Source organism: Macaca fascicularis, chromosome 9, assembly GCF_037993035.2.
Source record: "Macaca fascicularis isolate 582-1 chromosome 9, T2T-MFA8v1.1".
Classification (NCBI taxonomy): Eukaryota; Metazoa; Chordata; class Mammalia; order Primates; family Cercopithecidae; genus Macaca; species Macaca fascicularis.
Genome location: NC_088383.1, coordinates 134,935,800 through 134,958,747, shown reverse-complemented (window position 1 = coordinate 134,958,747; position 22,948 = coordinate 134,935,800). Strand labels below are relative to the sequence as shown.

Here is a 22,948-nt window from a genome sequence, read left to right as displayed (position 1 = left end):
GCTCCTTAGATGCCAAGGTTACCACTGTTTCCCTCCAGATTTTTTTTCCTGTCTCTAGTTTTTACTTTTATTCTCAATAGATCCTCCAAAGATACCACAACCATTCTTTGGGATTCACAACTAATTTTTCAAGGATGTTTATGTGCAACTAAATATTTATACATCGATTCCATTCCACACAACTCAACAAGTATATCTAGTGTATCTAGCGCCCATTATTTGCAAGGTGTTGGAACAGGCTGGGATGCAGCCCTGCACCAGCTCAGGGCCAAAATGAACCTGTCAACACTAAGTTGAACCCAACTTCCTACTGATGGGGTGGCAAGAAGAGGGGCAATCAAGGACCGTGAAGAAGGGACAGCTAAGCAAGGGTGAAATGACAGTGCTAGAGTTAGTATCACTAATAAACACCTGAAAACCTGCCTTCAGATCTGGGTCACGTGGGTGAGCTAACACCTCACCTAATCATCAAACAGCCTTGCCCACTCACTCCCAGCCCCCACCGGATTCTTTCCCCCGAAGGATGAGGCACGGCACTAAGTGTGTGGCTAAAGAACAGACCCAACACTTGCCCTAGAGGGAGGAGTATTCCCAAAGGAGAACTCAGAAGGTCTTCTCAGTTCCTTCCGCCAAACTCATCCATCAAACAAGTAATTCCCCCACTGAGGAACAGGCATGGGGCAGGAACAGGTACTTGAGAAACAGGTACAGGGCAGAGGGAGTGAGGTGCCAGGAGAGTGTCCTCTGGTAGAGGTATCTCTGATGTCAAGTGAGAAATGGCATAAAGGACTTCCATGACAGACAGGCAGATGTCTTCCAGGCGGTCTGAGAAAGGACTTCCCAGGAGGGTTGAAAGAACACACAACGCCTGGGAAAGTCAGATTCTAGGTGCTCTCACTGTGGCGAGAGTCAGGGTGCAGAAGAGTCTGGCACGTCCAGGAAAGAGGTGCCTCCGTGAAATCTGGAGACAACTCTAATATCATAACTCTAACTCTAACATCTAACAGAATCTTTTTTTGAAAACTGAAAAACATTTACAAAGACCTTCTTCACTTGATGTTTCTGTCCTTTGTTAAAATGTGAAATTTCAAGGTAAAAATCAAATACTGAACATTCATTGATCCTGTTTTTGCATCACAAAGTTACTTCAGGCACCAAATCTAAATGACTTCTTGGGTGTAGCACCAGCAGAACCAAGAAAAAGACTAAGCACATTAAAGCACCTCTGACCACGTACGTGTCTCTGCCTCCCTGCTCTGTGCGCTGGTGGATTCAGCCTCCTAACCGACATCATCTTTGCTAGAAACACATTTCTATTCACCTAAAAGAAGCCAAATGAGCTGGAAGTCAAGCTGGCCTCCACAGTCGCTACCATCCCTGCAGGAACATGCTCCTCTCCCCACAGAGTTAAGGTCGAGTTCCTCTCCCCTTGAACAGGACGGAAAGTGGTGGAAGTGAATCAGTACAGCTCTGGCTCTGGGTCTTAACATTCCCGGAAGTTTCTGCTTCTCCTTGCTTGGAAGCTGGCCACCATGTAAAGAAGTTCAACTTTCCTGTTGGAGAAAGAGGCCACCTAGTAAGACAGAGTCAGTGGAAGATCCAGACCACAAAGGAGATGAGGAAGCCCAGCCAGCCTCCTATTGTCCTGGCCGTCCCAGCTGATGCATCTCACATGGGTGAAGCCATTTGGTTCTTCCAGCCCCAAGAGAGCTGCAACCATCAAGACCACATGGCGCAGAAACAAGTCATCAACACTCTAGCCAAATTACAGATCATCAGCAAACACATGACTGTTTCTGCTGCAAGCCGCTCAGTCTGGGGCTGGTTCGTTATGCAGCAGGTAACTGAGATAGTATGTATCAACAAAAAAGAAACTGTAGAAAGACAATGAAGAAACAAAGCCAATGGCATTACAAAAACTTTTCCATCAAGAAACCAAGAAGTAGATAAGTGTTAAAAATCGATATAAATACACTTACCATAAAAGTAAAAGCTCTAAAACCAAGATAAATATTCAGAAAAACCACCAGAGCTAAAAAGTAATAATTTTTTAAAAACTGAAATATATCAGCCTGGCACAAAGGAGTCTTATGAGTAGGTAGATTTTGATGTTAAATGAAAATACGTCCATGAATACTTAGATATTTGGGTCACAGAAACTGAGCCCTCAACAATGTGTGGCATCTGAAAAGACCTTTGCCTGCAATCCCAGCACTTTGGGAGGCCGAGGCAGGTGGATCACGAGGTCAGGAGATCGAGACCATCCTGGCTAATATGGTGAAACCCCGTCTCTACTAAAAATACAAAAAAACTAGCCGGGCGAGGTGGCGGCACCTGTAGTCCCAGCTACTTGGAAGGCTGAGGCAGGAGAATGGCGTGAACCCGAGAGGCGGAGCTTGCAGTGAGCCGAGATAGCGCCACCGCACTCCAGCCTGGGCGACACAGCGAGACTCCGTCTCAAGAAAACAAACAAAAAAACAAAAAAAACAAAAAACAAAAAACAAAAAAACAAAAAAAAGAAGTTCAATGAGAATCTAATGGCCAAGCCTCACCGGAATTCAGTGCAAGGTGTCAGAGACTTAGCATAGTATTAGACCAAAACAAAACCAGAAGTGGTCCCAATAAAATCCAATATTGCTAAATATCATAAGGTCACCCCGAAGCAAACAGTACCTCCATAACCCCTGGAAAGGGAAATAACACAACTGTGTTAGAAACCAGATGTTACCGAGCACACTTGTGAAAGGCTGAAGACTCTTGCATCACTAGAGATGGCTCCAAAGAGGACAAAAGACACAGCAGGGACCCAGGACACAACTGCCCCCCAGGGTACTCTACAGTGATGACAATGCAGGCACAGGGAGGACTCACAAGGGCAGTTCATTGAATCTATGGAGAAGCGCAACTTTACCTAGACATGACAGCTGAAAAAATAAATGAATCTTAGAACTATTTCCACAGTAGAGGAAAGTCTACAAAAATGTGAAGCATAGCCTTGTTTATGTTATCAGTCAACAAGCAAATGTTTGATGCAAGAGCTGAGCAAATATGAAACATAAGAAGCTAAATATTGAAAAGCCCAAAGACTCAGTTACCAGACTTCCCTTTCTTCTCTCCACTCCCTCCCCTTCAGAACTCCAATCCAGCCTCATGTTGATGACTCTGGAGTCTGTCTCTCCAACCCAGACCCCTTTCCCTGGCCCTTGACATCCCCAACTGCCTCCTTGACATCTTGGCTTGGATGTCTGATAGTTTCAAACTGATCTACTCCACCCACAGTCTTCCCCGTCTCTGTTATTATAGTTGCTCAGGCCAAACCCTGGGTGCCTCCTGTGAAAGGCTGGATTGTTGTTTAGAGACACGAGGTGCCCTCCCCCAGGGATCCTACCTCCTCGCCCTACTGAACTCAGACATGGCTGCATGTCTTGCTTTCAGCAATGAAGTAGACGCAGAAGTGAAGTATGTCATTCTGGGTGGAAGCTTCAAGAAACAGCGTGCCATGCTCTCTCCCCTGCTACAGTGACTGACAATGTTCAGGCAGAGGCTGCTGCATTGGCCTGGGCTGCAGGAGGAGGACAATGCAGGATGGAGCCCTGGCCCAGCCACGGTGGGCATGGTGTGTGGGAGGGAATTGCTGCTGCCATAAGCCACTGAGACTGTGACACTTACGCTTCAGGCAGCATCACTTGGCCTGTGCTGGCTGTCACATATCCCTTGACCATCCTCTCTCTCTCTCACATCCCACATCCAGTCCACCAGCAAGTTCTTAAATCCATCTTTAAAGCATATCCTGCATCGTTCCACTTTCCACCGTTGTGCTGTCTCCCACCTAAACTGTTTCAAAAGCTTCCCCATCAGTCCTCCCTGCTGCTTGCTGCCTGGCCGCCCTACGGCCTGTTCCCAACTCAGCAGCCAGAGGGATCCTTGTAAAACACAAGCCAGATCACGCCTCTTCTCAGCTTCACAATCTCCAGTGGCTTTCCCCGCCTCTCTCAGAGTAAGCCAGAGTTCTCCCAATAACCTTCAAGGCCCAGGCAGTGACCTCTCATGACCCAGCTGCCCTCACCCCCATTACTTTCCTCCTTGTTCCCTCTGCTCCTCAACGCTCCTGGGACCCGCCGAGTATACTTGCACCACCAGGCTTTCTCACCTGCCCTTTGCTCTGTCTGTGAGTTTCTTCCCCCCTATAGTGGCAAGGCTCCAGGTATCCTTGCTTCAGACCTACTCAGAAGTTACCTTCTTAGTGAAGACTTCCCCACCTCTACCCCAGGCCCTCAATTTTTCCTGTGCTGCTGCCCCTTAGTACATATTGCCTGCTGACTACCTATTTTTACTTATGTATCTTATTTATTGTTTGCCTTCCTCATCACGAGGGAGGAATTTTTTCCCCAGTGCCATATCCCCAGCATCCGGAGCAGTGTATGACACATGGCAGACACTCAATAATACACGCTGATGGAATAAATTTAATGCATGGCATGGGCAGCAATGATCACAGGAATTTGGGGCACAGACAGTATCGGGTAGTAAGGAGAACTTCTCAGTGGAGGTAAAATCTGACCAGGGCAGAAGAAAGAATAGGGTGAGAGGGGAAAATCTGTCCAAACAGGGAAAAAAAAATGAACACACATGCAGAAAACATCACGGCATATTCAAAGGACAGTAGGAAATCTGATTGGAGGGTTTGTGCTGAGAAATAAGAGGCAACAAGAAAGGCAGGTGTGGGGAAGCTGTGAAAGGCATTAAATGTTAGTCTAAGGAATTTGGCCTTTATCCTTCAAGCAATGGAGACCCACCAAAGACAATTTGACAAAAGAAAGATTAAAATGGAAATTAGCCCGGCAAGGTAGAACGATGAGGGGGAAAAAAAAAAAGGAATAAAGTCAACTCCTTCCATGAGAAAATACACTGGGCAGGTGTAGGAGCTGCGGATCCACAAATGAGCTACAGGGAAATGGAGCTTACATCCTGCAGGGGAAACCCCCAGCTAATGAGGGAAAGCACGACGCAATTCTACAAATGGAGAACTCAGTAACTGACTGGCTGTGAGAAGCCACGGAGGAAAGCCCAAGTCAAAGACAATGTCATTGATTCCAGATAGACTGATGACTGATGGGAACAGAAATTGACAAATCAAGAGGAGGTTCTTAAATCCACAATCCAAATATCAGGTATTCCAGATAATCACTTTTTACAAGAAAAGCATTTGCTAGTTTTAAGGCCATGCAGAGAAACAAATAAGGAAGCAAAAGAGGTCAAGATTAATACAGCCTAATTCTGCCACCTAGCGTCAAGATTTGTACTGTATAATTCTGCAAGAAATGCAGGCATTTCCCCATTGTCCTTAGAGCGGGGACCACAGATGTCACTGCCAGACCCACAATGCCAGGTTGTCTTTGGAGTGTGAGTGCGTTCTCCAGCCTGACAGCAACCAGGTCTCTGGGAAGAATGCAGACAACACAGACACACACCTCAGGCTGGAAGCCAGCACACGCAGCTGTGGTTTCTCTAGCTGAGGCTGCCTACCTGGCCACCCAGGAAAGGAACAGCCAATGAAGAAAGAACGGTTCAGGATGGCCCCACTCGCCTGCCCAAGCAGAGCTTGTGGTGCTAAGGTGATGGGGGAAAGAAAGATGTCTTTTTCTTTCTCCAGAGAAATGCTTCTTACAATTCATGCTTTTAGATAGAAGCATACTTTCAATGAGTAAAACGACATGATTAAAACAGTATTCGACTAGTTAGAACAGAACTATTTTTACATGGTTAACTACATTTCTTATTTTTTTTAAGGTACAGAGAAATTTCTCAAATATCAGATACATTATCACTGAGGTAACAGTTGAAGTTGGAGCCTTCATATACAGATTACATATTTCTATATATTTTATATACACATACACACAAACATATCGATCTCTTCATGTCAGCGTTTTGATCACAATGCAAACTTGAGAGAAGGCCAGGAAAGTGACGGGCCTGGTCTGCATCAATGCCAGTATCCTGACTGTGATGCTGCACCATCGCATTCAAAGATGTTACCATAGGGAAATGGGAAAAGGTACAGTCACCCTGTATTATTTCTTACAGCTGGGTATGAATCTATAATTATTTCAAAATTAAAAGTTTACCTAAAAACCGTATTTGTATCTCATTTTTGATATTCCTGAATCACATAATAGTCATTTTGCATTTTTCAAGTGGTAAATCTATCAAGGGGGAGAAATAAGTCAGAGATGATATGAAGACTGAGAAGAAAAACATAACTTTTTTTTTTTTTTTTTTTTTTTTTGAGACAGAGTCTCACTCTGTCACCCAGGCTGGAGTGCAGTGGCACAATCATGGCTCACTGCAGCCTCCACCTCCCAGGCTCAAGTGATCCTCCCAACTCAGCCTCCCAGATAGTTGGGACTACAGGCACAAGCCACCACACCTGGCTAACTTTTGGATTTTTTGTAGAGATGGGATTTTGCTATGGTGCCTAGGCTGGTCTTGAACATCCAGGTTCAAGGGATCTGCCCACTTCAGCCTCCCACAGTGCTGAGATTACAGGCATGAGCCACCATGCCTGGCCAAAAATGACTTCTTGGTTACTCCTGGTGGTATTTGTTCATGCAAGAAGCATGTGGAGGGCCTGCTATATAACAGCCAGCACTGTCAAGGAACCGGCTGGAGCGCTAAACAGGCAGGAGTCTTATTTGTCTCTCGCCGAGTTTAATACTGGGTGGGGAGGCAGGAAATGAACAAATAAAAGAAGTAAACAAGGAACAAGGTAAACAAACTCAGCCAACAAGTAAACAAGTAAAACAAACCCAACAGAGCTAAATGCTATGTGGCATACAAAACAAGGTTCTGAGCTACAGGAGGCCTGCATGGAAGGATGGCTACTTCAAATGGCCTTCTGGGGGCGTGGGGTTGTTTCATCTGAGACTGGCACGGTGTGAAGGAACCAGCTGTATGAAAACAGAAGGAAATGCATTCAAGACAACAGCAACAAGCAAGACCGTGTAATGGGAACCGGCTTGGCCTGTCAAGGCTGAGAGGCAGCCAGCGTGGTATAAGAGAATTGACAAGGTGACAATGGTATGACATGAGATCAGAGAAGCTGGCCAGGGCAGACCATGCGGGGCCATCCTACGTCAGGAAACACAACAGCCTGATGGGAAGCTCACCTAATTTCATCAAGCTATCATTTGAGTGTGTCTCTGCATTCTGGATTTTAAATACATATCATTAAAATATTTCAGAAGTCAAAGAAGCTCTCAAAAGGTACAGAGGTTTAATTTCAAAGTTACTGCTAATGCCTATTTTCCAAAAATTGTAATTCATAAAAGAGCATGAATACAAATGATGCTGACTCATTCTTTAATTTGAAATAAGAAGTGGCTTTTTAAAGACAACAGAAATCATTCCAGCTAATCAGGAAGTCAAGGCAAAGTGGCAAGCAATTCAACACTGCACCTACGTATAAATGATACCGTAAGAGTGCATTTTGGGGTCTTCTTCTTCAATCGAGAACCTGAACCACTGCTCCTGAGGTCCTTGGCGTTTGGCTTTCTTTTCCAGATCCCAGTATAATTCAATGCTGTGATGAGTCACTTTGCCCACGACAGGTGGATGAGGCTTTGAGGGTGGCGTGATTTCTAAAAAAAGAATGATACCGAATTTCAGGACCCAGTTTCCATAAGGAAGAGAGACCAGTCGAGTGGACTACAGCTGCTTGGTGATCGAGCTATTTTTCTGAGCATAAGGCACACATATGAGCATACCTCCCTGTTGCTTAAAGAACCCCTGAAAAGCTCGAGATACAAAATTCAGCCCATGTGTGAGCTACCACAGTCTTCAACAAGCATGTATTGTACCATGCCCATCAATATCATGCCACCCACTGACCCTTCCAAAGGGATGCTTAACTTATCAAACTAATGAGGTTGTACTTGACCTGCTGGAACACAGTTTGCTTCTATTAATCCTTCACTGACTGGCTAACAAAGCCAAGAGATGAATGCTCTATCTGATTCAAATATCTGGAGCATAGATGACAAAGGGTTGACATCTACGCTGTATAAACAGTCCTCAGAAACTAACCAAGAATAAGGGCCCAAAGTTAGTAACACACCTAGCAAAAGATGAGCAGCACACAAAAGAGCAAAAACAAATTGCCAAGGTGATATCTGGAAAGATGCTCATATCCCCTAGTGCTCACAGAAATTGGTAACAATGGGGTATAACTTGATATCCAGTCAGAAACTGAAACATTTCATAACTTTCAGAAGTCACAAGATAGGGAGAGGATATTCTCATGTGCTGGTTGTAGGGAAATATGAATTGCGGCCTTTTTAGAGGGCAATACGGAAGCATCTATTAAAATTAAAAATACACATGTCCCCCTGTCCCACCATCCACCCTTCTGCAGAAATCAGAGCATAAATACACACGAGAGTGAGTGGCCAAGATGGCTGACTAGAAGCAGCTGGTGTACCTGGCTCTCATGGAGAGAAACAGAAGGAGCAAGTGAATACAACACCTTCAACTGAAACAGCCAGGTACTCGCACTGGGACTAATCAAGGAAACAACTTGACCCACAGAGAACAAAGCAAAGCAAGACAGGACGATGGCCCACCAGGGGGCAACACGGAGCCAGGGGATCCTCCCCTGCCCAGGGAAGCAGTGACTGAATGGGCGACCCAGAAACCACACTTCTCCCATGGATCTCTGCAAACCTCAGGTTAGGAGATCTCCATGCAAACCTCTCTCTACCAGGGCCTTCCGTCTTCAGTCTGACAGAGCTGCGGGGAGTCTTGGCAGAGCAGCCGCTCAGGCATGCGTGGAGACCCTGGAGCCTTAGCTACTCAGGCTTTGGAGCAAAAGTAGCCGTAGCTCTGGCAAAGTGAGAGGTGAGACTCCCGTACATACCCTTAGGAAAGATGATGAATCCAGGGGGCTGCGCAGCAACAGCCCGCAGGTCCCACTTCCAATGCACCTCACGAGATGAGACCCCACTGGCTTAGAATTTCAGCCAGCTTCCAGTAGTGGCATTGCACCTCCCTCAGAAGGAGCTCCCAGGGAGAGGGACACGCCACCAGCTTTGCTGTTTGGGCACCTTAGCCATTCCAGCCTTCAGGCTTTGGAGAGTCTGAGCCAACACAGGGCAGAAGGGATCCCCCCATACAGCATAGCTGCTCTACTGAAACGTGGCCAGACGGCTGCTTTAAGCAGGTACCTATCCCGTTCCCTCAATGGGCAGAACCTTCCAACTGGGGCCTCCAGCCACCCCTGCCCAAGCTGTCCATCTGACAGATGGACGTTGAATTTCCCCTGGGATGGCACTCCCAGAGGGAGAGGTGGGCCACCATCTTTGCTGTTCAGGTGCCTTAGTCGTTCCAGCCTTTGGGCCTCATAGTATCCGAGGCGATCAGGGGCTGAAGCGGACCCCTAGCACAGCACAACTGCTCTACCGAAACGTGGCCAGACTGCTTTAAGTGGGTCCCAATCCCGTTCCTCCTCACCAGCTGGGACCTCCCAACCAGGGTCTCCAGCCACTTCCTACAGGTACCTTTGGCCCAACACCAGGTCCATACCTCCCTGGGACGAAGCTCCCAGAGGGAGGGACAGGCTGCCATCTTTGCTTTTTCTCAGCCTTCGCTGGTGACACCTCCAGGTTCTGGAAAATCTGAGGTGACTAGGGACTGGAGCAGGCCCCAAGCATACCACAGCAGCCCTATGGAAAAGTGGCCGGACTGTTCCATGGGGGCCTGTTCCCATATCTCCTCACTGGACAGGTCCTCCAGGCCTGGGCCTCCAGCCACCACTGCCAGAGCTATGGAGCCAGTACCAACTCAGCAACTCCCTGAACAGAGCCTCCAGGGGCAACTGAGAGCCTCTCTCCCACTACCTCAGCAGTGGAACTGCCCTTGCCACCCTCAAACTAACAAAGGAGCAAAGACTCTAAGAGTGTCTTATCTACACCTCCAATAAGCTACAGTCGACCCCAGGAGAAGCAGCCAGTCCGTCTCCCACAGGTTCCACACCCCCGCTCCCCCGCATGGCTCATCAGCAGACAGGGAACCCCTGGCTTGTGCACACAGCACATACCCTCCATCTTGGGCTGACTGCACTGAGTGATTGCTGACCCACGTCTCTCTGAGATGGAGCCCCCAGGAGTCAAGCAAATGACCCCTGGCCACAACCCCTGCTAAGATCTCTTCCTGTGCTGCCTCTAAGCTGGGGAAGGAACATAAACACTGAGATCACCCCAGAACTGCAGTGGGCATTCCAGGAGTGCCAAGGAGAGCCAGCACTCAAGTGGGAGAGGAACGCACAGTTTCAGAGCACTAGAAAGGGAACACGGCGGAAACTGAGGAAACAGGAGAGTCACACAACCAAGCAAGAGTCTAGCAACTGACCAGTACACCTAAGTGCCACCTAGTGGATCACACCCCAAAGCTTCAACACCAAAAATGCCTCATTAACATACCCCCCCCTGAAACCAGAGACAACAAGTAAGCTTCAAATAAAGACCCTACACAAAGCACCAGCCCAGTGAAAACATCCAGAAAAGAAGTCTGCTGACTGTGCTCAATCTACATTAAAGGAACGCCCACACACAGAGATGAGAAAGAACCAGCAAGAACTCTGGTAACATTCAGATGACCAGAGTGTCATATGTCCTCCAAATGGCCACACCAGTTCTCCAACAAGAGTTCTTACCCAGGCAGAACTGGCTGGAATAAAGGAAACAGAATTCAGAACATGGATAGGAACAAAGATCACTGAGATTCAGGAGGATGGTGAAACCCAATCTAAGGAAAAGAAGAATCACAAGAAAATGATACAGGAGCTGAAGGATAGAATAGTCAGCATAAAAAAGAAACTAATGGGTCTGACAGAGTCGAATAATATAAAAATTTTACGATCGGTTACGGTAGCTCACTCCTGTAATCCCAGCACTTTGGGAGGCTGAGGCAGGTGGATTGCCTGAGGTCAGGAGCTCGAGGCCAGCCTGGTCAACATGGTGAAACCCCATCTCTACTAAAAATACAAAAATTAGCCGGGTATGGTGGCAGGCACCTGTAGTCCCAGCTACTCGGGAGGCTGAGGCAGGAGAATTGCTTGAACCTGGGAGGCAGAGGTTGCAGTGAGCCAAGATTACGCCACTGCACTCCAGCCTGGGTGACAGAGTGAGAGACTGTCTCAAAAACAAAAACAAAAAAGAATTTTACAATGCAATCACAAGTATTAACAGCAGAATAAACCTGAGGAAAGAATCTCAGAACTTGAAGACTGGTTCTCTGAAATAGGTCAGGCAAAAATGAAAAAAAAATTTAAAAAAAGGAATGAATAAAACCTCTGAGAAGAATGGGATTATATAAAGAAGCCAAATCTACAAATCACTGGCATCCCTGAAAGGGAGAAGAAGAAAGCAAACAACTTGGAAAATTCCAAGATACCATCCATGAAAACTTCCCTAACCTTGTTAGGGGGGCCAACAGTCAAATTCAGGAAATACGGGGAACTCCTGCAAGATTCTACACAAGAAGATCATCTCCAAGACAGATAATTGTCAGGTTTTCCAAGGTTGAAATGAAAGAATGTGAAAGGCAGCTAGAGAGAAAGGGCAGGTTACCTACAAAGGGATCCTCATTAGGCTAATAGTGGACCTCTCAGCTGAAACCCTATAAGCCAGAAGAGATTAGAGGCCTATTTTCAACATTATTTTTTTTAAAAAATCTTCAATGAATAATTTCATATCCTGTTAAACTAAGCTTCCTAAGTAAAGAAGAAACAAGATCCTTCTCAGATAAGCAAATGCTGAGGAACTTCATCACTAGACCTGCCTTATAAGAGATCTTGGAAGGAACAGTAAATATAGAAAGACTGCCACCAGCTAATACAAAAATCCACTTAAACACACAGACCAGTGTCACTGTAAAGCAACCACACAAACAAGCCAACATAATAACCAGCTAGTGACAGGATCAATGACAGCAGCAGCTAATGACAGGATCAATGACAGGATCAAACAGCACAATGGCAGGATCAAATCCACACATATCAATACTAATCTTGAATGTCAACAGGCTAAATGCCCCACTTAAAAGGCATGGAATGGGAGAAAATGTGTGCAAACTATGTATCTGACAAAGGTCGAATATCCAGCATCTATAAAGAACTTAAACACATTTACAAGAGAAAAATAACCCCATTAAAAATTGAGCAAAGGACATAAACAGACACTTCTCTAAAGACGACATACATGTGGCCAACAAGCACATGAAAAAAAAAGATCAATATCACTGATCATTTGAGAAATGTGAATCAAAACCACAAAGAGATGCCATCTCACACCAGTCAGAATGGCTATCATTAAAAAGTCAAAAAATAACAGATGCTGGCAAGGTCACAAAGGGAACCCTTATACACTGTTGGTGGGATAAATTTGTTCAACCATTGTGGAAAGCAGTATGGCAATGCCACAAAGAGCTAAAAGCAGAACTACCATTTGACCCCGCAATCCCATTACTGGGTATATACCCAGAGGAATATAAAGCATTCTACCATAAACACACATGCACATGAATGTTCACTGCAGGACTATTCACAATAGCAAAGACATGGAATCAACCTAAATGCCCATTGATGACAGACTGGATTAAAAAAATGCGGTACATATACACCATGAAATATTACGCAGCCATAAAAAAGAATGAGATCATGTCTTGTGCATGAACATGGATGGTTCTGGAGGCTATCATCTTTAGCAAACTAATGCAGGAACAGAAAATCAAATACCGCATGTTCTCTAAGAGGAGGCTAAATGAGAAGAACTTATGAACACAAAGAAGGAAACAACAGACACTGGGGTCTTCTTGAAGGGGGAGGGTGAGAGGAGCAGAAAAGGAAACTATTGGGTATTGAGCTTAATACCTGGGGTGATGTAATACTATGTACAACAAACTCCTGTGATGCATGTTTATCTGTGCGACAAACCTTCACACATACCCCCCAAAACTAAAATAAAAATTAAAAAAATTAAAATGGATACAGAGACACATACATAAGGACATTACTACAGTTTTCGGCAGTTTACAGCAAAACAAAAAAAGATGACCCATTTATAAGGGAATGGACAAATAAGTTATTCTATGTCCATAAAGTGGAACATTATACACCCTGTGAAAAATGAATTTGTTCTATACTAGGTGCTTTGAAAGGACCTCCACTAAGTATTGTTGGGTAAGAAATCAAGGTGCAAAGAAAAACACAGAATATCCCATTTTTGTCAAAGGTAACAAGGGGTAGAGTGTATACCAAGCTGGTTAGCATGCAATTTTTCTATGTTCGTTTTGTCTCCCCTGCTACACTTTACTCAATGCTTCTTGAGTCTCAAATATATCACAGATCTACTGCATTGTTCATTTAAAAAGAAAGGATCTTGTATTTTGCTTGAGCCAATGTCCCAAGTAGCTGACCGGCCACCCTCTGAAGACCCAGGGGTCCTCCTGTGGTGCAGTCCCACTGAGAAAGACCGGGCTGCCCTGGTCTTGCCCACCCCAGGCCAGTGGGGCACACAGCCAACAATTTCACTTACACGAAGATCCCAGAGATATGCTAGGAGGCAGCCTGCAAGCTCATTTTCCCAACTTTATTTTCCAAATGTTTATAGAGAGCTTGATGAAATCGGATAAACCCAGGTTTGAATATGTTCTCTGAAACTGAGTTAAAAAGACCACAAAGTGTTTCGTGATAATTAAGTTAAAAAGTATCTAAATAAATGATGGCATATTTCCTACAGTAAAATCCTAACAACTAAAAGAAATTAGCTGTATGAGTTTTTTATACGCCTGCATCAACATAGATCAATTCAAAATGAATGGGTGGAAAACATGGGTTGCAAAAGGACACACTACATGATTACAACACACACAAAACACTACATGTTATGAATGCACAGATATGTAGTAAAATTAAAAAGCTGATGGGAAGAACACACGCCACCTCAACAACATGAGGGAAGGGATGGGGGCATGATGGGCAGGAGGAGGGTCTTGCCAGTATATTTGTAAGGTTTTATTTCTTCTTGAAAAGACTTTAGGACACATATGGCAAAATGTTAACATCTTAAACCAAATGGTACGTTGAGTACATTACCATTTGAAATAATTTTGATATGTTTAAAATATTAGTTTTTGAAAACTATAAAAATCAACTATATATATTACTGTTTCGGGCCTCTTGGTTTTCTCAGAGAAACCAATTTCAGGGTTCTAGATACTGAGGGATACATGTAGAAGAAGGAACTACTGAGCCAGACACTGACCTCTTACTGTGAGTCATCTCACTGAATCCCAGCAATTCTGGCTGATGGATGTCACGATGACTCACATCTTCACGTCCTTGTATCATGACATCAGTGTTGAACAACTCATGTTTTTCCCAGCCCACTAAAACCAAACACCAGGAATGACAGACTGTTACGGATTACCCCCAAAATAACCAGAAGCCAACAAGCATTTCAATTCCAAAGACATCTAGCCTAGAATCCTACTAGAGATCAGAAAAGGCAAGCATATCTAAATTAATGTCAAATTTCAACGCAGTTCACCATGAAGTTGTATGAGGAGTAAAAAGATAACAGTCCCAGAGACCCAAGAGTTTCTTATGGCTTGCTCTTTACTGATCACTGATCTAGGTATATAATGAGAGATCTCCATTAGTGAGCATGCCACCAGCCACAGGTGGCCCACTGCCACCATAGCTGGCCACGGGCCCACTTCCAGCTGCTACTAATGATGGAGCCAAAACCCTCACTGCTAGCCATCACCCCCCTCCAGATCTGGTACAGAGCCCAGAAAAGGTGGGTGTGGTGCTTGAAAAGTTGGTTCATGTTTGTGTGTGTGTTGGGGGCAGGTAGTGATCCAAATGTAATGGCAGCATGGTCTCTCCAAGGAAGCCTTAGGTGTGAGTGACGCCTCAGTGAACACATACACGTCAGCAATGGACCAGCTGCTGCCAAGTCACACAACTATGCAACACGTTGCTCACACAGAAATGCCAATGGTTAGTGTAGAGCCCATTGATAACGTTCCTGCATCTTCTTTACTTTCATACAAAACTCATCAAGATGCAACTCTCCACTTAGGCAAGAGTTGCTTTTTGCAAAAAGTTATTATTGCCAGATAGGACCTGGATGGTCAGGTCATGAATGAATAACCTCATCAGGTAAGAGCTAGTTATTTTTAGGATGCCAAAAAATAGTGGATGGGACCCAATTTGTTTTGCTTTGTTTCTTAGCCAACCTACAGTAATTTGACAGGTGTACTCTAATCCTTACAATATTATACCCATATACTTTCTATTTTCTCTTTGATAAAAATTCTGGTGTTTTTGTCATCATCTGCTAATATACGTGTTTTTAGGATCCTAAAATATGTACATTTACAGGTCACCAGCAGAGTGCAAACATTACTATGACAATGGACCAGAGGCCCAGGGCGGCACTGAGCCTTGGTAAGCGCCGACGGAAGTGGCAGGTCACAAGCCCAGTTGCTGAGAGGAGAACTGCAATGCAGCAACACTTATATGACACTTAATTTGGGTCATGCACTAGTGTGGATGCTTTATTTATTCATTTAACTTTCACCACATTTAACTTCACCAACTCTATATGCTGTAAGGATTTTTATTATCTCCCTTATAAACAATCTGAGGCACAGAGAGGTTACATAACCTGCCCAAGGTCACACAGAAATAAGTGGTAGAACCAGGATCAAAATGAAGATAATCTGGCTCAGGAGTCCCTTACTTTTAGCCCTGTAGCATACTGCCTCTTAAGAGTAGAGATATAAAATGTAGACCAGGGGTGAAAAATCGACTATTAGTTCGTTCTCCAGATTTCCTTATTCATTTTAAATCAGGTCTAGCTCATGAACTGGCTTGAACCCCAAGGAAATTTCTAAATGATCAAGAAAACTCGGTAAGAAAAAGTGAGACAATGCAAATCAGGTAATTGTTTGAATAAAGTATAGAGATGCTGTGTGCAAGCGGAAGAAGATACGGCAGCTTATCCTAGCACCGAGGTCAGGGAGGCTGCTGACCTTCAGGAGCCCAGTCCATGAAAGGAAAGACGGTGTAAAAAGCCCACAGCAACCAGTCGTGGAAACCAAAAAGGCAGAGAGTTTGGCTGACGTTTACTTGCAGACACTATGGGCATAGGTAGGAAGCCAGTCCAACGCTGCATTAGGCTCAGCATGAAATCTGGGAGAACAGTTGCATCAACAGGAGGGAAAGGCTATAGAATGTGGGCAAAACAATTAGCAAGATAGCTCATAGATAAATCTGAAAAGATTGTATACACTTAGGGCAGAAAGCACACATCACGGTTGAAAACTACTCTGAATTTACTAATACAAGAACAAGTCTCTCTATTTGTAAATGTTATTATCCCCAAGTTTTATAATATAGCTAAAGTTGCAAGGAGTGGTAAATATATCTATGATTATAGTCCTGACTCACTTGACACTAGGACTTAACGTGCTGGATGTATAACAAGTAACACATCTTTCCTAAGGTGATGAAAATCAACATTCTGAGAAATTCAAAAGCTGATCCTTTTTGCTATTTATTTAACCATGATGTTTATATCCCTATCTGTATTTATCTGTTATCAGTGGAAACACTCTTGAGAACTGTTTTTATAGACTCTATTCAAGTTTTATAGAACAGATATAACACATCCATAGAAACACATTCATAAACACTACTTACATGCTACACTTTTTATACAAAAGTTTTAGAACTCTATTTTTTCCTGTCATAAGTAAGTCTCAGATCTTTCAAAAGGTACTTTTTTTTTTTTTTAAGTCTGATAACCAGCATCCAAATTTAACCAACCACATAATTTCATCACAAAGTCAGGCTTTAATTTTATTTTAACTTTTCTAAAGATTTCTAAAGATTTTGTTTTCTAAAAAACGAAAAGAAAAAGGAGACCTTATGTTCAATTTTGGATGGTTCTTTTAAATAATTAGTAGGATCTTTCCATCATGACAAATATTTCTTATCTTAAAAGTTTCCCAACTAATGAAAAAGGAAGAAGAAGAACAGTAAAACTATAAGTACCTCAAAAGGACGATTATGAGAATTTATGAATGTGTTACATACCACAAAAGGCTTTTGTAAGAAAGTTCTTATGTAAATCTGACAAATAAAACAATTTTATGCCTCTGGTGCCATTTGTTAAGCAATAAATAGGAATATAGAATAATAAATGGTTTCATACACTGTCGCCACTCAGTCCCTATGGTTACTCAGAAGATGGCATAAAACATGGCTCAAGTACATCAGAAATCATAATAAAAAGCTATCACTCACAAATTATAGGTTTGAATGTAGAAAACTATAAAGTTTATGTAAACCACTCTACAATATTAGGCCTTAGCATCCTACATTTTTTTAAAAGGATTGTAATAGTAAAAGAAATGCACCAGAAATGTGCCAAGAGGAGACTCAAAAAACAAATTAGTAAAACAAAAAAATATCAGATTATTCAGCATCCATCCTTATGATAAATAGTTGACCATATCTCAAAAGCTACAGAGAGAAGCGGTGATCATACACTGTATTGGAATGAGCAATTGTGATCAGTATCATGAAAAGTGGGAAATGATAAAGAAAAAAAGCAAATATAAATAGATTCGTTATATAAAAAGAGAATACCTTAAAGCAGAATTGTAGTTTCCCTGCTCTTCCAAACTTATGTGAAAATTTACTGAAGTCAAATTTCACTAGCAAGGGGCATCTGTGGTCTAGCCTCCGGTGGCACATGGTCCGCAATGAAGATGACTGCACACTGAAGGGGATGCTATATGAGAACAGTAGTGGCTGTAACCTCAAAGCAGTTTATCATGGTTTGATCAGATATTTACAGCAACCATTAATCACAAATACATTCTAGGTCGGGTGCAGTGGCCGACCAATACCTGTAATCCCAACACTTTTGGAGGCCAAGGTGGGAAGATCACTTGAGGCCAGGAGTTAGAGACCAACCTAGGCAACATAGAGAGACCCCATAATCACGCCACTGCACTCCAGCCTGAGCGAAAGAGCAAGACCCTGTCTCGGAAAGAAAAAAAAGGAGAAATTAAAATAACTATAAGGTACCATTTTACCTGTAAAATTAGACGAAAAACATGTAATGGTAATAATATTCAGTGTTGTTCAACACTGTGATAAAATGGTTTGAGATTGAGGATTACACTGTATATTACACAATTCTTTAAAAAAACAATTTGGCTGTATTCAAAAATGATGATAAGATTTCCTACTTGGTGGTCTCGCTTCTAGAAACACATCCAAAAAATAAATTCAGAAATCAAAAAATAAATGTAAAAGCTAAAATGTTTTTGTATTGTATGTGCTTTTATTTTGATTATGAAAAAAAGTTTCTGTCTGCGCATGGTGGCACATGCCTGTAGTCCCAGCTACTTGGGAAGCTGAAGCAGGAGGATCAGTTGAGCCTAGAAGGTCGAGGCTGCAGTGAGCCGTGATTGTACCGCTGCATCCCAGGCTGGGCTATAGAATAAGACCCTGTCTCAAAAAAAAAAAAAAAATCTCACCATGAAAAGTAGAATGAATAGTATAGCAAATCCGTTTGTATCTGTTACCCAGCTTCAATTAGCAACACAATTATGGCCAATCCTATTTTACCGAGGAGTCCATCCCACCATCCCTGCCCAAACCTGGGTTATTTAACAGCTAAGTTTTGATAAGACTTTACTTTGAGTGTTCTAAAATTCTTTACATATATTATTTAATCTTCACAACAACCTTATAAAGTGCTAGAACTTTCCTCGTATCTTTTACCTGTAAGGCTGGAGACACGCAGAGGTCCCATCATTTGCTAGGTAGGTCATGCAATAAGCAGCAGAGTCAGGATTTGAACCCAGGGAACCCGACTCCAGTGGCATGTCCTTAACTTTCTATGTGCTATCTACTACTGCCCTATGTTTAACTACATACACACATACATAAATCACAACATAAAATAAAAACCAGAAACACTTTAATACCATTCACAGCAATAAAAACTAATCTAAATGTCCAAGAACATGGAATTTGTTAGATACACTTTGGTACATTATTTAGATAGAAGAATATTTACTGATTAAAAGCATGGAAGATGCTATACTAAGGAAAAGACATGAACTTACACATATGTTATTATAATAGCATAAAATGTACAGATGCACACAGACAGAAGAACTGAAAGAATTTAGAAAAACGAAAGACAAAAATAGCATTATGGCTGATTTTTTGGTATTATTTTAAGCTGGTATAGTACTGAATAAAGGGGGAAAAAACAAAATGTAACTGAGCATTTTTATTCTTAATGGAAAAAAGATTCAGCTAAGACGAACTACTAGCCTAGACTCTTCCTTGCTGAGCTTATACATATATGATAGCAACAAGTCTGATAAAAATAAACCAAGAATAAGTCCATGTGGATGCTTCAAAGCATGAGACATTTCAATTACACTCTGGCTCAATTTATTGACCATTTTGGTGTCAAGCAGATATCCTGCTTGACATTTATTTCCAAGGAAAAGGTTTACTTATACCCAGTCATTCAGCACACTTGTGGGACACCTCCCCTGTGTCCTGAGGGCACAGGTGTAACCAAGATGACCAAGAGGGAAGGGCAAAGTGAGGAGCAGGGAACATTCAACACCAAACAAATACAAACCAGATGCATGGGGGAGGCAGCTGCGGAGGGAGCCTACGGGAAGACGTGTTCAAAATGCATACAGTTTACATACATTCTAATCCGGGAATGAGGTGCCTTAAGTGAGGTCTCAGGATAAAGAGGCAAGTCTGGCAGAGCCTGCAGGCAAAGAATACATCATCTCATGAAGACATTTCAATATACTTAAATTGTCTTATGTTTTTATCCCCAAACATTCCTTATCCTTTAAAAGTAAGTAATGTAAGTGCAAACTGCCCAAAAGTTGCTTTCCTCTACTTTGCTAATAAGTTCTTCTAGGGCAAAAATCAGTTCAAACAGCAAAAACAACAAAAGCCAAAACTCCCTAGGGTAGTAATCGGGAAACACTGCTTCCTCTCCTGGCTCTACCATGGATATTCCTCATCAGGAAAACTGGGGGATAAATAAGGATACCTGTCCTGCCTCCCTCTCAGATTTACTGCAAAGAAAAAATAATGTGACAAAATATTGAAGTGATCTGAAATGTATAAAGGACTTCACAGACATAAGGTAATGGTAATGCCTTTGAAAGTCACAATGCTCACACCTATTTCACACTTCTAACTACATGGAAACCCTGCTTGGAGTTCTATACAGGTAACAGGTAGTAGGCAAAGAAGGAAACGTACTTCCAAGATATTTCTTTTACTTAATTACAACAACTTCAATTTACTGCAAGCTTGCTCTAAGCAAAATATCATACAGGACACTTGATCAACAATGGATTCAACTTCACGATGATGGGGTGTTCTCAATTTACAGATAAGGACAGAGAGGAGGAAACCAAAGCCCAAAGAGGTACAGTAGCTTGTTCAAAGCTACAGAATTGATAAGTGGAAAGCAAGGATTTCAACCCAGATCTCTAACTCCAAAATCTGTGCTCTTTCCCCTACAGGCTGTGCCTGGTATGGAGCTTCTGAGATTTTCTATGGAAATGCACAATGAGTCTGTAAAATGACAAAGTCTTTTACAATCAGATAAGAAAAGCCAAATTGCTATATATATTCTTTAGACACAGTATGTCACTGAAGTCTAAAATATATTCATAGTGATAAATGGTAGGATACTTTAACAATAGCAAAGTATTCAAATGCGTACGATCAGCTTATATTCACTCTTAAGAAAAACGTAGTAACGAAGGATATGACTAAGCAATTCAGGAGAAGAGGAGTGCCAGTGAAACCTACTCAACCTCACTGATAAAACGATGCAATTACAATGACATTTTGCATTCATCAAGTTTGTTTGTTTATTTATTTATTTTTTGAGACAGAGTTTCGCTCTTTGTTGCCCAGGCTGGAGTGCAATGGCACAATCTTGGCTCACAACAACCTCTGCCTCCCGGGTTCAAGCAATTCTCCTGCCTCAGCCTCCCGAGTAGCTGGGATTACAGGCATGCACCACCACACCCAGCTAATTTTGAATTTTTAATAGAGATGGGGTTTCTGCATGTTGGTCAAGGCTGGTCTCGAACTCCGACCACAGGTGATCTGCCTGCCTCGGCCTCTCAAAATGCTGGTCATCAAGTTTATTAAATCTAAAATCTGCCAGTAGCAGTGAAGAGGAAGAGTGGAACACTCTCAAACTGCCAGTAGAGTATAAATTGGGAAATCTCTTTGGAAAACAAGTTGGCAAGGCTAAGTTCAGGTCGTGCATTCTCTATCATCCAGCAATTCCACTCCTAGGTATGGTTCCTTACATGTGTAATAATGTTCATGGCAACTTTACGTTTAAGAGAAATGGAAAACTACTGTAATGGCCAGCATGAAAAGATTGGGCAAATTATGAATAATCAAACATTAGCATACTACATAGCAGTTAAGACTAAAGTTAAAATGAATTGGGGCTAAATATACCCACGTGAATAAATCGAGGGTAAGGTTGAATCACAAAAGAAAGCTGTAAAACTTTATGTAGAGAATGATACAATATAGGTCAGGTGCAGTGGTTCATGCCTTGATTCCAGCACTTTGGAAGGCCTAGACAGACAGATCACTTGAGGTCAGGAGTTTGAGACCAGCCTGGTCAACATACTGAAACCCCATCTGTACTAAAAATACAAAAATTAGGTAGGCCATGGTGGCTCATACCTGTGGTCTGAGCTACTTAGGAGGCTGAGGCAGGAGAATCACTTGAGCCCAGGAGGTGGAGGTTGCAGTGAGCAGAGATTGCACCACTGAACTCCAGCCTGGGTGACAGAGCAAGACTCCATCTCAAAAAAAAAAAAAAAAAAAAGAATGATACAATCTACATAATATTTGATCAAAACTATATCACAAACAGAGGAAGATAAACATAGGATGAAAGAAAAATAATTTTGTCAGCAATATTTTGTTTCTTAAGCTAGGTGGTGGCATGTATTGTTTTACATATTTTATGTCTGAATTATTTAATAAAAGAACAAAGTACTGCATACATGGATATATTTCTATCCTTATTTTTGTCTTACCCTTCTCCCAACTAAATAGGTATCCAAGTAAGCTACACTGCAAAATTATCTTAAAATGTTATATAAAGGTGGTTCAGCTTCAAATTCAGGAATCCTGAGACCTATGCATCTTTAATATTTTCTATATTCCAATATAGTTTCAATGCAACTATAGTTGCCCCTCGGGATTGGTTCCAGGACCCCCAAGGACACTAAAATTCAAGGATGCTCAGGTTCCTTACATAAAATGACACAGTATTTGCATATAACCTACATGCATCTTCCCATATACCTTATATCATCTCTAGATTACTTTTATAATACACAATACAATGTAAATGCTATATAAGTAGTTGAAGTAGTTGTTATACTGTATTTTTGTGTTTTCTTTGTTGTTGTATTGTTATTTTTGAGGGTTTTTCCCGCAAATATTTTTAACCCTTGGTTAAATGTGTAGAGCAGACCCACAGATACAGAGGCCGATTGCAGAGACGAAGCTCTTGGAGGAGAGTGAGCTGAGGTTCATTCACTCTCTACCCTAGTGCTATCAATAATTATTTGATCTGAGCTGATCTGGTATTATTCAAATATCCGTAAGATTCTGTTTTATCATTCCTTAAAATATGTTGCAATTAATTTAACCATGACAGATAAGCAGTGACTTAACACATAATATGTAGCACATTTTATTCTATGGCCTTTGGTGCTTACCCACATTTACACTGCCTATTATTTACCAGTAGGTGTAAAAATTAGATAG

The 22,948-nt window shown here is 42.4% G+C and overlaps 1 protein-coding gene and 1 long non-coding RNA gene across 9 annotated transcripts in view; one reads left to right on the top strand and one right to left on the bottom strand.

Annotated features, from left to right (window-relative positions):
* FANK1 (fibronectin type III and ankyrin repeat domains 1) overlaps window positions 1–22,948 on the bottom strand; it is a 122,041-nt gene that overhangs the window by 25,017 nt on the left and 74,076 nt on the right. For 6 of the 8 annotated variants that reach the window (XM_045362257.3, XM_065521602.1, XM_074003062.1 and 3 more), the window contains one exon: window positions 7,463–7,640. The exons of 1 other annotated variant lie outside the window; for it this stretch is intronic. In XM_045362257.3, the coding sequence (XP_045218192.2) occupies window positions 7,463–7,640 (178 nt within the window). The remainder of the gene's footprint in view (window positions 1–7,462; window positions 7,641–22,948) is intronic. One more of the 8 variants, XM_074003061.1, reaches the window with a different exon arrangement.
* On the top strand, window positions 14,542–15,600 carry LOC135964981 (uncharacterized). Its single transcript, XR_010577718.1, has 4 exons — window positions 14,542–14,561; window positions 14,691–14,855; window positions 14,948–15,058; window positions 15,443–15,600. It is a non-coding gene; the product is annotated as an uncharacterized lncRNA (long non-coding RNA).